This window comes from Hippichthys cyanospilos, chromosome 12 (assembly GCF_059441005.1).
Source record: "Hippichthys cyanospilos isolate Australia breed blue-spotted pipefish chromosome 12, RoL_Hcya_1.0, whole genome shotgun sequence".
NCBI lineage: Eukaryota > Metazoa > Chordata > Actinopteri > Syngnathiformes > Syngnathidae > Hippichthys > Hippichthys cyanospilos.
Genome location: NC_142380.1, coordinates 17413121 through 17428975, shown reverse-complemented (window position 1 = coordinate 17428975; position 15855 = coordinate 17413121). Strand labels below are relative to the sequence as shown.

The 15855-nt window shown below is 37.9% G+C and overlaps 1 protein-coding gene across 7 annotated transcripts in view; it reads right to left on the bottom strand.

Moving 5' to 3' along the window:
- astn1 (astrotactin 1) overlaps window positions 1-14971 on the bottom strand; it is a 369637-nt gene extending 354666 nt beyond the window's left edge. For all 7 annotated transcript variants that reach the window (XM_088430421.1, XM_088430423.1, XM_088430425.1 and 4 more), the window contains exons 1-2: window positions 14878-14971; window positions 14409-14779 (exon numbers count right to left, since the gene is read on the bottom strand). In XM_088430421.1, the coding sequence (XP_088286547.1) occupies window positions 14409-14709 (301 nt within the window). In that variant the 5' untranslated portion in view covers window positions 14710-14779; window positions 14878-14971. The remainder of the gene's footprint in view (window positions 1-14408; window positions 14780-14877) is intronic.
- Between the last annotated feature and the right edge of the window lie 884 nt (window positions 14972-15855).

The window sequence follows — 15855 nt, the reverse complement described above, 5'->3', positions numbered from 1 at the left end:
AGAGTTCTGTTTGGTCTAAACTTCCACCCTAACTAAATAAAACATATTACTTTTATTTTAAACAGAAAGGCTTGCCTTGAACTGAAATCACGCATCAATTTCTTTTCAAAAATAGAATCAGAGAATTCTATATAAATCCTTGTTGTTGCTCAATGAACCCACATGTTAAACTAATGATATGCCCCACATTAAATGCTGTGACGTGGAGGAGTGGTTAGCACGTCTGCCTCACACTTCATAGTCCCGAGTTCAATTTCAGCTCGCTCCAGCCTTCCGGTGTGGAGTTTGTATGTTTTCCCCGAGCCCGCATGTGTTCTCTCCGGGCACTCCGGCTTCCTCCCACACTCCAAAAACATGCATGGCAGGTGTATTGGACACACTAAAATTGTCTTTAGGTGTGATTGGGTGCATGAATGGTTGTTCATCTTTATGCAGCTGAGTTAGGCACCAAAAAGCCGGCAAATCTAGTAAGGATAATCAGCTATAGAAAATGGATGGATAGATGCTGTAACTGCAGCTGCTTCTTCATTTTACTACTTTCATTTGGTGTATTATCACCAATTTTTTAACACGCTAAAGAACTGGCGGAACTGGCGGAAATTTGTGACATGTAAAGAAAGAAATGAAAATCGGCTTGTAAAGTGTGACAGTAGAAACATCTGTCATACAAAGGTCATACTTTGGGAAACACCTAATCAGGTTTTCCTCAGATCAATCCCCAAATGCCATAAGCAGATGAACAATTTTCTTACCTCATTTTTGGGTAAACATGACCGTGTCTGCCTCCCGTGCAATCACAGTTGAAAACACACATAAGAAAAACAAAACTGGAAGCTGTCCATTGGGATACATTTTAGTTGCACGATCATGCAGTAAATTCTTTTCATGGTGTATCACCCATTCCTTTGAAAAAGTCTGCTAATGATTTTTCTCTTCTCTTCTCTCTCTTCTTACAGCCTGCTTGATTTATTGTCCAAAGGATCCTCGGGCAACAAAACTCCAAAAAGTTTAAAATTCTTGCTCACGTAAATATTTTAGTAGTATTGGGCTGATGTACAAGTCACTTTCACAGCTGCCTGCCACTGACCATGTTTCAGCCCTAGGCCAGTCTTGACATTGTGTTTAAAAAAAAACATTTTTTATCAACATACTGTAGTTTCATGTTCCAGAAGCTAAAATACTACACATTTGTGATCACACGAATCTATGAGGAATCTTAGTGCAAGTGTATTATTAATAACCAACAAAATCATAGTTTTGTTGATTAACCCTTACAAACGTCTAAATGCAGCAGCAAAGAATACAAAAGTTGAATATATATATATATATATATATATATATATATATATATATATATATATATATATATACAGTGGGCCCCCGGGTTACGAACTTAATCCGTTCAGCGGCTACGCTCGTATCTCGGATTGCTCGTATAGCGGGCAATCCAAACCCATGTTAATTCGTGAATGCGTGCAACGCGCGCCGAAGCCTTAGGTATAAACGACACACTGTATACATATATTAAAATTTAGTGACATAATCTGCTGTACACTTGCATTATATAATATATACAATGGATAAATAGCTTTTACCTTTGAAACGACGAGAATTGAGCTGGGTGTGAGCAGAGGGGGGCAAAGTCCAACGCTCAAAAATTAACATGGAGATAGATATGCTATTGGTCTTACAGTGTTACAGGAACTCTTTCAGTCAGGGTGCAAATCACGCAGATACTAAAACATCATCCTCTTATTTCTTTCTTTACCGCTGCTAGTAATTTTAGAAGCTATGTCTAACAGATAAAGTTTGCAAAGTCTTCACAACATTCCGTTTTTCATTAATTTTCTCTCCTTCCTTCCATCCTGTCCCATCAAGCTAGATAAAGGCGTTCGGCCAATAGCATATCGGCATTTCTGTGATTGACGTGTGACGCCGGCCAAGAGCATCTCCGTGAGTGAGACCGGGTGACCTTAATCGACCAATAGCATATTCGCATCTCCGTGACTGACTGATAATTATTCGCACTTTTTTTTTTAAACGGTTGGAATGTATTGACAATTAATTTTTAAAAAAACACACATTTAAACCAATGACAATTCTTTGTCCTGCAATCGGCACATTTAATTTCATGTCAGCTGTTTTTCCCTTTAGCTGTACAAACACTACACTTAAATGGTAATATATTTAGACACCGTGAGTGAGACAGTCAGTGTGACGTTGTAAGAGCAATAGCGTTCACGTTACTGCTACAAGTATCTTCTGATGATTAATGATATCGCAACTGTTGATGTTTTTGACGTAACTAAACGAAAATATTTCTTCATACTTAATGGCCGGCATGTCGAATTGCTCGTAAGGCGAGAGGTTTGTTCGTAGGCGGAGGACAAAAGTCTCCCTGATCCACGCTCGTAAGGCGAATTGTTCGTAAATCAGGGTGCTCGTAAGCCGGGGCCGACTGTATATATATATATATATATATATATATATATATATATATATATATATATATATATATATATATATATATATATATATATATATATATATATAGTGTGTAAGATTTAGACCGTTTTGCATTACGGACAGCAGGAGGTGCTGCAGGTGCTACATTAACATTGTTCTTAGCGATAAACAACATGTTTAATGTATGCCTTTTTAATGAAAAACTGTCTAAATCTTACACATTGTCCCTTTAACTGTGAGGCAGGCGTGCTATTCACTGCGCACTGAGCTGCATGGCAGGTGAATTGGACATCCTAAATTGTCCTTAGAAGTGATTGGGTGTGTGAATGGTTGTTCGTCTCTGTGTGCCCTGCAATAGGCTGGCAACCAGTTCAGGGTATCCCCCGCCTACTGCCCGAAGCCAGCTGGGATAGGCACCAGCCTATGACCCTTGTAAAAAATGGATGGTTTGATGGAAAGTTTTCTGATGTATTTAGAAGTCTACGCATTCCAACTTTTACATGAATTGAAGTACGGCACAGGCTTGGCATAGGCCAATGATCTAAATCAGGGGTGTCCTAACTTTTTGAAAAGGGGGCCAGATTTGGTGTGTTAAAAATGTAGGGGGGCCAAACTTGGCGGGCGTTCTTTACATATAACAGCAATTAATTTAGATACATTTCAGCTGGACGTTCTGTTTTGAAAATTTGCATTTTTATTTTCATTTCAGCTATCTGCAGCTTGTGTTTTGGTTAATTTGAAACATGCATATAAAAATTGAATCGACATTAAATATTGAAATTGAATATTCACTTAACTTCACTTTTTTTGTCACGTTTTTGTAACAGTTGAACAGAAGTAATTGTACTCTTGGGTGCAAATTACTTTTGAAAAAAAAAAAATTCACCACGTCAGTTTAATATGTGTAGAATTTTTAAACACAATAACAGAGAAATTAACAAATAGGCATATCAACAAGAGCAGGACTCGTTTAAAATAAGGTCTGGCTCTATGGCAGTAGTATGGATGCATAAAATGTCTTGTAAGTGAGAGGCCAATAGCCGTGCCACACGGCTCTTATTTAGGTTCATAACCGGGAGTATCTTCTCAAAGGAATACGTCGACCCGGACAAGTTTAGCATTTTCTTACCAAATGCCCAAATCTCTCGGAACTTGTCCTTATCCAGCTGTCGGTAGAAGTTGGGGAGAGAAAACTGCAGCAGCTTACCGCGGCTCTCTGCATTACACTGCAGCGCAACTTTCCTCCTTATGTTGATTGTCGCCATTTTGGAAAATTAGGGGCTCATACAGTCAATTACTCATATACAATTACTCATTTACTAATTTGTTCCTAACTAAGCCTATAGATAGCAGCATTTAGCACGCAGGTAAAAGCGCTGCTGCCCAATGTATTAATTCTCCATGCGGGCCAGACGTTATTGATTTTATGACGCAGGCCTCAGGCTGGATGGAAATTGACCACGGGCCGCATTTGGCCCTCGGGCCGGACTTTGGACATGTCTGATCTAAATGATCTAAAAGGAGGACAGTGACAAAGATATAGGATCTTTAATAAACTTAAAGAATAAAATAAAGTACGTAGATGCCCTATTTTGAGCTCTGCTTTATTTGGAATGCAAGATTGACACAACAAGGTCAGGAATTGCCAGAAGGGAGACTGACATATTGCTGTAGGCTTGTTGCAAACATCATACCGCCAAGATGAACTCATAAAAATAACTAAATCAATAAAATGAAGCTTAATATAGGACCTGAAAATGTAAATGAAAAAGGAAATGAGTACGTAATGAGACTACAGTTGCCATAGATTTTCCTCTGGACTACTTGACTGACCTCCTCAACCCAGCTTATTCAAAAGCATAAAATATGTTAGTCTGTCTTTGTCAGGTTTTCTCCTCTAAGTTTGATTGCTAAGTGAGCAAAAGCAAGCTAAATAAACAAGCAAGTAAATAAAAAAAAAAACAGTTTTGTTTTGTTGACTCTTACGAAAACGTAATCCCTAGAATAATGGGTTCTCGGAATAGCCGACAATATTAAAAGATCGATTGTAGCTGTGGAAATCTGTATCATACAACAAAAATGCTGTGTAAACCAAGCCAAACAAAAAGACCAACATGTATCATTAAGCGTCCCGGCCATAAATGAACATAGAAACATGTGATTTTGAAAGAACACATAATTTAGCACATTCACTTATACCTCCACATTCAATCGCGTCATCCTTGGGATGGGTTGAAAAAAAAAAAAGTTCTCTTGAATCTTGTGAATCATTTAGTTTCTATAGTTTCTATAATACCTTATTTCAACGTGTTCAGAATGCACAAGGAATCATGAAAGTTGATGAAGCATTATGGAGAAATTAAGTGTTATTGGGGTTGCATTTCTGAAATAAGTTGCCAGTTGAAAACCAGGTCAAAAATGCACTTTCATTTGAGAGGGGGTCAGCCGTGGTCCTCGAGGGCCGGTGTCCTGGATGTTTTATATTTTTTTTTATTTTACAAGATAGCTTCTGCAGACCTATTTTGAACATAACTAAAAAAATGCGAGAAGCCTTGTTTAACACACAGACAAAAATGGTTTTAACATTTTGAAGGGATAGACTTTTTTTTTTAAATAGGAAAATAAAGAAACAAAACTATTAGATCCGTCCACCCATTTTCTAAAGCTGCCTATCCTCACTAGAGTTGCTGGTTTTCTGTCTTCGGGCATAAGGCGGGGGACACCCCGACCTGATTGCCAATCGATTGAATAATTATTAAGATGTTAACATGTTATCCATCCATCCATTTTCTATAGCAGCATATCCTCACTAGGGTCACTGGCTTGCTGGTGCCCAATCCAGCTGTGTAAGGGCAGTAGGTGGGGGAAACTTGTTCAACTAGTTGCCAGCCATTTGTAGGGCATGCAAGAAAAACCACTCATGCACCCAATCACACTTAAGGACAATTTAGAGCAGGGGTGTCATACTCAATTTTATCATGGGCCTCGTTGCAGTTATAGTTTCTGTCGGGGAGGCATTATGAATGTAAAGTAAAGTTAAGAATGATTATCACACATTAAGAAATCAGAGGTCACTAAATACTGTTCAAAAAGGTTACTGATAACAAAAAATTGTAAAAGTTGAAGAAAAACTTGAAAATTTGTTTTTTTGGGCAGAAACCTGAAGTCGTAAGTCATAATTCGCAATTCATGGGCCACATCAAATTATGATGCAGGCCGGATCTGGCCCCAGGCCTTGAGTTTGACACCTGTGTTTTACAGCGTCCAATACACCTACCGTGCATATACCATGCCAATAGAATTGAGAAATATGATTTCTCAATGCTAGCAATATACAGGGCCACGATTTGGCTCATGATGGCCACCACATGAAATGGCATAACACAGAACCCTGTACATAAATATCCACATTTCCTGGCCACTACAAGTTTAAACCATTGTGGACAATTGATTAATAATGAGAGTTGTCAATGTGTCACCTTCTTACAAATTATTTGTGTGCACTGAATGTTGAACGAGTACACACAATGTGGCATAGCTAAGTGTATTTTTTAAATAATAAACATCACAACAGAGCAAGAGCAATTACTTTTACTCAAATCAAATTTTAAAAAAAGTTTTGTTGGTGGAGAAATAGATTTGAGAACTTTGCTCATTTACTTGGAGAAAGTGTGTGCGTGAGTGTGTGTGTGCGCTTATAGATTTGCATATTAAAAGAAAATAAAGTCAACGAAGCAATGATTGGCCATGGACCTGCATTGCCTTTGAACTGATGCTCGTCAGTGCCACCTCTCCCCAAGGTTGGCGAATTGACAGATCGAGGTCAGTCTTGGATGACAGTTGAAAATTAAGATGTATTGCTTTTTGCTGCCTGATGAAATAAGGGCATTACAGGGAGAAACCAACTAACTGGCATACTGCTTTCAACATAGGAATGTGGCTAGATACATCTTATAAATGAAGCTACAAGTACCTATGGCCACCGTTTCCTCCTCTTTGCTACCCTGGAGATTTTCCATATACTTGTGTGTGCATGCATCTTTTAAATTAACCTATGGCCATCTTTTCCAACATTTTGCTACCCCAGAGATTTTCCATACGCTTGTGTGTGCACAAAATAATGAGATTCCTCTATCTTCCCTCTTATTTACTTTATAAACTCTCAAAGGCAGCATGTTCATGGCGCCCCATAAATTATGAGATCGCAATCTTAAAGGTAAGAATATACGTTTTTTTTTTTTTTTTTCAGTCAGCGTCAGACTGTTTGACCAGTTCCCTGCCTGTACCACTGGCATCTGTGAGCCTGCATACAGATTACACTTTTCTTTTTGCTTTGATCCTCCAGAAGTGGACAGCCCAATAAAAACAAGCTCCATTTTTGAAAATGAAATCAATAGGGCAAATTATAGCCAAACACAAAATTATGCATATGGGGAGATAATCAACTGACACGCTTGTTATTTGTTTGCTTAGCTAGATATGCCCTAAAAACCTGATTTTCATGATTATTAAATTATGCTTGTTTCATAAAGTAGTTAGACTCAAACAAATCAATTAAAATGTCAAACTTTCATTGAGTATAGTTTCAGGACTCATAATTTAAGTGATTTGAAATAGTTCTTTATTTATTTTTTACATATTTTGTGCTTCTAGCTCATATAACTCAAAAAACACATTTGAAAAAAAGTTTGAATAGTGCAATGAAATTAGACCAACTTTGTGGGGCATGATCACTTTTTTCAAACTGAGTGTCATTCACTAAAATCAATGTACCGGCACAGGTGTAATTAGACTGAGGAGTACTGCAGACTTGACAATTTGAGAGAAAAACATCATAAATGCCATCCTTCCATCCATCCATCCATCCATCCATCCATCCATCCATCCATTCATCCATCCATACATCCACTCATTCCTTTTCTAGAGCTGCAACAAGGGTTGCAAGCTTACTGATGCCTATTAGAGGTAAGATCGGGCCTAATAAATCCAGCCCGACCAGACCCAGGCTCGCGGTATTAAAGCCCGACCCGGCCCAAGCCCGTCCAAATTAACTTGATTTGCGGCCCAAGCCCGAAGCAAACCCGAAATTTCATGTTTTATTTGTGAGGACTCTGGAGGAGGAGGTGATTTATGATAACAAATTCAAGCCTTTTGTAATAAAATCTAAGTTCAACAAGACTGTATAAACATTTACATCTTTTATATTTTGGTGTCTGCAGAGGTTACATCAACCGACAATTTTCCATCATTGATGGATTTTTTTAAGCGTTGACAGGGAAAATTTTAAGGCCGTCCATCATTGGTGCGCACTTAATTACACAGAGAAATACTGCAGCCCACTAAATTGAATAATGCAAATCAAATAAATGGGAACAATTATATTAAGATTATTAAGAGGGCGGCGTTCACGTGTGCAGAGTACGCTCTGGCTCTGCGGCTTGTATAGTAGTTAAATAGCATTTACCTTACAACGCCTTCTCTGTTTTATCAAATTATTTACAAGTATTCCTGTTGTGAGATGGCTTACTCGCATATGAAAATTCCTCTGAGCCGCCGTAGTGAGCGTCTGGGCTAGGGATGACGTCAGAGAGAGAGAGAGTCGTCGTCAGCGGTGTTTATGTTAGCTTTTGCTACTGCTGTACCATTCTGAGAACCGGCAATAAAGCAGATAAGGTGAAACACAGGCCTGGTTAATTCACTCGACAATTCCTTAGTTTATTATCCACATTCCACACATTGTTTTAGTATACATTTTTATAAACATATATTTATTAAAAAAAATTCAGCGAGATAGAAGCCCGGCCCGACCCGAACGTAATGAATGACATTTTGAGCTTGACCCGGCTTGGGCTTAAAATCTTACCTCTAATGCCTATCCCAGCTGACTTGGGGAGGGGGACACCTTCAACTGGTCGCCAGCCAATTGCAAGGCACATAGAGACACTTAGATGCATAAGTGCAACCAAAAATTACCCCAGGGATTGTTATTCTTCAACATCTTTCAAATTAAAGCTATATTTTCATATTCCAGGAATTCCTCAAGAAAAACAAGTTCATGACATATTGCCATAATGGATTATTTTTTTTATTTATTTTTAATTTTTTGTAATATATTACTGCATATGTTGTGTGGAGACTTTTTCTATATTTATAATATCATTGTAATATAAGATAACTTGTTGGATGTTTTTTTTATGGTTATTCAATGATGTGTGTGTGTGTGTGTGTGCATACGTGTGTGCACTCAAGCGTGTGCATGCATTTACAGTACTTGTTCTAATGCACAGATATTTACTTACACATACCATATTAGCTGCTTATGAATTTTGTTGTGTGTGCTGTTCAAACATTGCCCTTTTTGTGTCTTCTCAGCACAAAATGATTCATAGCAGCTTGGAGGCCAACTAGAAGACAACATGAAGACCCAACAAGACAATAATCCTTGACGGCTGGGATGAAGAACCCATTGGGAGTTTGACTCGAAGAATGGCAAATATATAAGGGAAAAAGGATCTGACATCTCAGTTGCAGAGGACCCAGATTATTCGGGAGAAGGGTATGATTATCGTGGGAAATTTGCGACATAACCAGCCAGATACCGTATTCCTCCACTGATGAAGGCTTCCAATTCCAGTGAAGTCCACCGCACTAAATTTGGGTTCGATGACAGCATGACCATGTCAGAAAAAATGGAAAGCCTGTTATGCTCCTCAGCACAATGCACCAAACAAGCTGGTGGATGAAAACAGCCATAAGAAAAAGAAAAGAGTGATTCTTTCACACAACCAGATCCTTCTTTTAGAACCAGATCAAAGGAAGTGTAGATCAGAAGGTTGGCAACTACATCTGCAAGTGCCGGATGAACAGAAGACCTGGTGCTACTGTACAACGTAATTGATATTGCCACTTTGAATGCGAACTCATTTTTCAGGGCTCAGCACTCTGTATCAAACACAGATATTCATTTAACCCTGACCCCACTCATGGAAATGTGTAGGTAAAGGTCGGTCATGCATCCAAGGGTTACTCACCAATACTCACTGCCCAACAATTTAATAGGATGTAATATATTTATGCTGCTTTTCCTTATCTGTTAATCCTGCCAACAAGTGAAACACTTCACAATATAACCAGGCGTCATACGTCATCACTGATGTCATTTCCCGAGAATGAATCACACTGTGATTAATGCTTTGCAAAATCCATCCAAAATTGTTCAACCTACTTCAAAGCCTCAACTCATTTTGAGCCATCACTCATTATTCTGAGTGCAATGGTTATCTTTTTGTAATTTTGAGATGAACCCTTTTTGAAAACATCATGCTGCTTTGTTACAAATGCTGAGTAGAATAGTAAATAATAACAAACTAAAAATGGTAAACATTTTGACAATAGTGCTTAAAATTCAGAAAAGCAGGAAACTACAGTAGCTAAACTTCAATTTTTATAAGTTATGAAGTTGCATAAAATGATACTGAATGGATCTGTAATGTGGTGTAGTCTAAATCACACATTTTAGTAAATCATCCACTCAAATCCTCCACCCGTTCATCATCTCTAACCATATTTACAACAAGAGACTGGTGTTGCAGGTGCAAAAAATGATCTAAACAGGATCCCATATACTGTATTCTAGAGGTTCAGCCCCATATCCATGTCAGGCAACACATCCCCACTGCCCTAATTCAATTCAACTATCTCCGGAGACATTTCTTCAACTTCTCGAATCCCTGCCGTGTCAAAGTTTCACCTTAGCTTGATGACTTCCTCCTCTGCCGCACTTGTATTGTGACAGGTGGCATTCTATCATTTCTCAGCTTTCTCAGATTTTCTATTTGTCAAAGTTCATTGAAAAAATGCAATCATGCACACAGAGTCTATATTCACCCAATCATAACCAGTATTTACTGTAATAGAAATTAGGTCAACCGATAAGGCTATGTTTATGTCAAAATAGCTTTGTTATGTCTATTAAGTGTATGGCCAGCTGGGTACAAATTTGAGTATGAACCAGATTTGTTTATAATACCAGATATTGATTGATTGATTGATTGATTGATTGATTGATTGATTGATTGATTGATTGATTGATTGATTGATTGTCAATAATCTTTCAAGTATCTTTTTTAGGAATAGTCCACTCATTGAAATAATTGTAATTATTAATCTGAGTCGGATAAGAGGACATCGTCAAAGACTATCGATCTTCAAACAACTATTTCACCTGCTCTGTTGCAATGCTATTTAATTGTCATGAACCCTCCCAACATGTTTGTTTTTTTGCTTTTGTCGTTGACCCAACTCTTAGAATTGCTGCTCCTTGCAGTGCTCTCAGCACGATCACCACCATATCTGAGAAAAGACCGGTTTCTCTGTTTGTCCGCTTCGTGACATCACTAATCAAGGAACACTCTCATACGGCCTGATTTAGCACACGCTCTCGTAGCAACCTGAGCAGCCCCACAGTGAGGGGCAGGCTTTTAGGGAACTAACTGTTTCACTTTCTGGTTAGAAATATAAACTTGTAAGATTGTATGGACTGTATGTCAAATTTCATCATATGTTTCATCATATTTTGTATATTTGGGTTGAATACACCCTGTATATTACTGGATAATATGATTTTTTTTTTTTTTAATAGAAAACAAGGGACAGGACTACTTAAGTTGTGAACGTCTTCCTACTCCTTTGAACATATAACTGTACTTATAGTCATTGAAATGTATTGTTCTTTGGGTTTTGATTGTTTCAATGAAACTTGTGCTTATATGTTCAATAAATCAAAAAATACTTGTCCTTTTTATTATTTTGAGAATGGAAGGAAGGAATACTAATTATATGTGATAAAACATATGTGATAAATTCATTACACATACAGTGTGTGTGTTGACAATGGTACCATACAGATTTAATGATTATTGAGTATACTAACAATTAAACTGTGGACTTTGATTTGTTTACTGCGCTTGAATGTACATACATTGTGATATAATAGGAAAATTGTTTAATTTGTACTTATTGCAAGCTTTCTTAAGTAGTCCTGTTTTACACAGGCCAAATTATTCATCTTCCTTTATATGTTCATTCCTTGAACTAAGTACAAAGATGGCAAGCTAAACCAGGGTTCAAAGAACTTTGGATGACAGTTTTTTTTTTTTTCGTTTGATGGCGCGGTAGGAGGCGCTGTAGCCTGCTCAGCATTCAGCTCACCATTCAACAAACATTGATGACTTCCTCCTCTGACTTCCTCCTTCAGCTCCGCACCAGGTATTTGTGCAGCCGTACTGGACTATTTTTTAATGGAATTTCCATTTCATATGTGAATAGTGTAAATATTGTCAATATCTGAAATGAATTCCACATGTTGCAAAGGAAAAGCCTAATTTCTGTGTTTATCATTCTCCCTCTTCCTCTCTGAGCCAAATTTTATAATATATTCTATAATATTTGTTTTCTCTTTGACAGATTCCGTGTTCTCACCATACGCTTTGTCCAAGTACTTCCTGTCAAATTCTAAAAAGAGGACTGATATGTTAATGAATATGCAAGCAGGAATGACTATCATATGTTCCCTGTATGTATTCCACAATCATCAGGTTTAGATTCCAGTTCATGGCCAGTTCCTATTCAACACTTTGAACATGATAAATTGTAGAAACTAAACATACGGTGTCTTGTTAATGCCTGATGATTCTATGTGGTTCAAAACTTGATGCAATGGAGGTTAACTAGTGTTGAGTCTAGGACAGGAGTTTTCAACCTTTAATAATCCCAGAGTCATTTTGACTCTCCAACAGTAAAGACAAACCCTAGGAGCCACAAAACCCCTTTGACATCTAAAATGATGATAAACCTGCATACAAATGTCTAAGTCTAAAAAAACTTTCTAGGTAATGCACTGCGATTGGCAGGTTACCACTCAAGGGTGTCCAACGCCTACAGCCTGAAGACAGCTTACATAGGCAACGGCAGGACAGCGATGTCAAGAAATACTGTATAGCTAATTAATTTTTGAAAATGCTCAGCTGTGAATCTAAAGTTATTCAAGCAATGAAAACACTGAAACCTATTGATATAATGCACATGCTGGAGTAAGCTACATTCTACAGTACCATGCAAAAAGTTACCTTGACAACAGCAATGTCAAATATTATTTGACAGAGAGCTAATTCTTTAACAAAATGTCAGATTATTTGGGTGTATAATCTTTATGACATTCATTGTATAACATTGTGGATGTGATAAATGAATTTATACTTAAGTTTCTAATCAAAATAACACTATTGTTTGCCACATGCGGAAATATGTTTTTGCAATTATAAAGAACAACACAATGACAAACAATATAGACCCAGAAGACATAGTTTTTTGGGGTAACAGAACCCAAAGACGTTTAACATTTCATCTGACTTAAATAAAAAGGGATTTCAACACCTGCTACTCAGCTTTTGATAGTTTGTTTCAACAAAACATAAACCTGCAGGTAGTGTCAAGCAAAATTAATTAACTGTCAAAGAAAAAAATGTTAGCTAAACCGCATCCTCGATTGATTTGATTTGATTTCAAAGTACCAGCACCTTTTGCCCAGGTAACAACCAAGTATATCTTGCTAGTTTCTCAGTTTTACCAAGTGGATGATGTGTTATAACTCGAATGATTTTTAGTTCACAAGTGTGCATTCTCAAGAATCAGAATTTCTTAAATTGTAGTGTGTATGCCTCCTTAAACTATTTACCAGAGCTTTAAAAATTGTTTATATATATATATATATATATATATATATATATATATATATATATATATATATATATATATATATATATATATATATATATATACATACACATTCACCAAGGCTTTCTGTTAAAGGTGATGATGAAGGTGATGAAGAATTTTTCTACTTCTAATGCTGCCAACCACCGAACTGTTTGGTTACCTTTTTTAAATAGTATTGCGAGCCATGCCAAAAGAATAGGTTGCAGGCCACTAGATTATGAATAGAGCGAGGCAAATGCCCCCAGGTTGAAGGTTGGACACCCGGGTCTATAGTTTTTTAGTGCAAAACTATCCTCATAGCGTTTTATTTTCAGGTTTGCCATTGCTAAAACCTTTACCATAGTGTCAAATGAAAAGCTTTACAACCATGTTATGTTGTTTCTTGACTTGAAGTTGTTGTTTGTCTAGTGTAGATTTCTAATCAAAGAAGCACTTGTTGTTGCTCAACACACGCTTAAAAATATTTTTGCAATTATTCAAGACTAACACAAAGGCAAACAATACAAACCAATCAAAATTAGTTTATGGATATCAGAACCCATAGAATAGTTTAACATGCCATTTAAAATGGCATCTGAAATACTTGCTATTCAGCTAATTAACGTATACTGCGACAAAACAACAACCTAAAAGTAGTATTCATTACTTTTCATATGAACATATTCATTAATCTTCATATTAACATACCAAGCGAAATAAGTGCATGGCACGCAGACAGCTGTTGTGTACAGCGCACACGACACCGAATGACATCAGCACCATGGACAGCGGCCAGAAAACTTTCACTTTGCTAACTTTTTCTTCCAGTCTACACACAATCTACAAATAGGGCCATTGTAAATGTTTGTTTTAGTTGAGTGAAGTACAATCTACTAAACATGAAATCCTTCCATTAACGTTATCTTATCCGTGGCAGGTACACACAGACGCACGTGAACGCGTCAACAATAAACTAATTGCTATCATAAAATCCATCAATAAATGAACGATGTCAAACAATACAACGTTTGAATCTGCACGTGTGTGCTGTTTACTTTTAAAACGATTGTTACAGTTGTAATTATAGTTGTTAGCGGGCCAAAGCTAAAGGGGCTGCTACTACATCAGAGGCTTCAATCCACGTCGTTAGCACGCTCTGCTACACGCGAGATGTTTCAGGAACTCACCGAGGACGAAATATGGAAGCTCGGTGTTTTCCAAGTCGTCCACTACCACGACGTCTCCAGGAAAATCGTTTCGAACGGAAAAGAGAAGCTTGGGTTCGGAGGCCGACGGGCTGTGCATGATGCTAAGGTCGTTTTCCCTCAAAAAAGGCAGCGCGGATACGGTGACACTCTTCGTTTTGCATTCGGTGTCCTGGTTCTGGTCCTCGTCGCCGTTAAGACAACGGGCATTTTCCGTTAGGACTGTCAGAAGGAGCCATGCGAGCCCCAGGAGCAGCGGTCTCGGCCGGTTTAGAGGCGCCATCACCGATGCTTGCTTTTCTCTGCCTCCTTAGAGCTCCTCTCGGAGGCTGCCTGTGTCGGAAGCTGGAAGCCTGGCAGGAGAGAGCGAGAGTCACCCCCCCCCCCCCCCCCCCCCCTTCAATATTCGCTTTCTATCACATTGTCGCAGAGCAATCCATTGAACACGGACCCTGAGGGGCGAATGTGCCGTTGAATTAGGATTGATGAATAAAATGTTTAAGTGGCTCAATAAAAGCCTAACCGACTATTTACCAACATTTTCCCTGAGGCCATTTGCCAAAACTTCCATTACAGTTACTAACTAATTATATGAATTCAATAGGAACTTTTTTATGATGCAATAATACTGCTTTGTAATACATAAAAATATCTTAGGCTATGTATAAAATTTGTGAAGTGACTTGTGAATAATTTCTTTCCCGACAGAAAAGCATTCAAAATTCCGCTGCAAAGGCGATCATTGGGTCAGAATTAAAATGCCGAGCTCACAGATAGTTAAAGAGTGTAGATAAAGTTTACTTGTTTTGTACATTTTAACAAAATGCCTTTCTCACATTTGGAAGAGAAGCATTCCTCCTCGTTTCTGAAACATGCATGTTTGATATGTTGGAAACTCTAAATCACGTGTCAAACTCAAGACCATATCTGGGGGTCATATCCCTACCCACATCATTATCCTATGTGGCCAGCGAAAGCAAATCATGTACATTTCCATGACCCTTGCTAAACCCAGTTTAAATATAAAGTTGAGATTTTGCAATATTTTGAGGTGTGTTTTGTTGAAGTAACATCAAAAATAAATCGACAATTATGCATTTCTTCTGATTTCAAAACTACTAAGCCATCAATTTGTTGTGTAATAATACAATAGGACAATTTAAAATTGACTTGGTTTCCCCATCATATCGGCCCAATGAGGGAAGTTGTAGCTACAAAATGGCCTGTGACAAAAATGTGTTTGACACCCCTGTGTTTGTCCCTGTGTGCGCTGTGATATTGTCTAGCAACCAGTTCAGGGTGTACCTCGCCCACTGCCTGAAGACAGCCGGAATTGGCACCAGCAAGACAGCAACCCTACAGCTGATTAAGTGGCTGTAGAGAATGGATGGATGGATGGAAATATCAATATGCAGCACTTTATATTTTC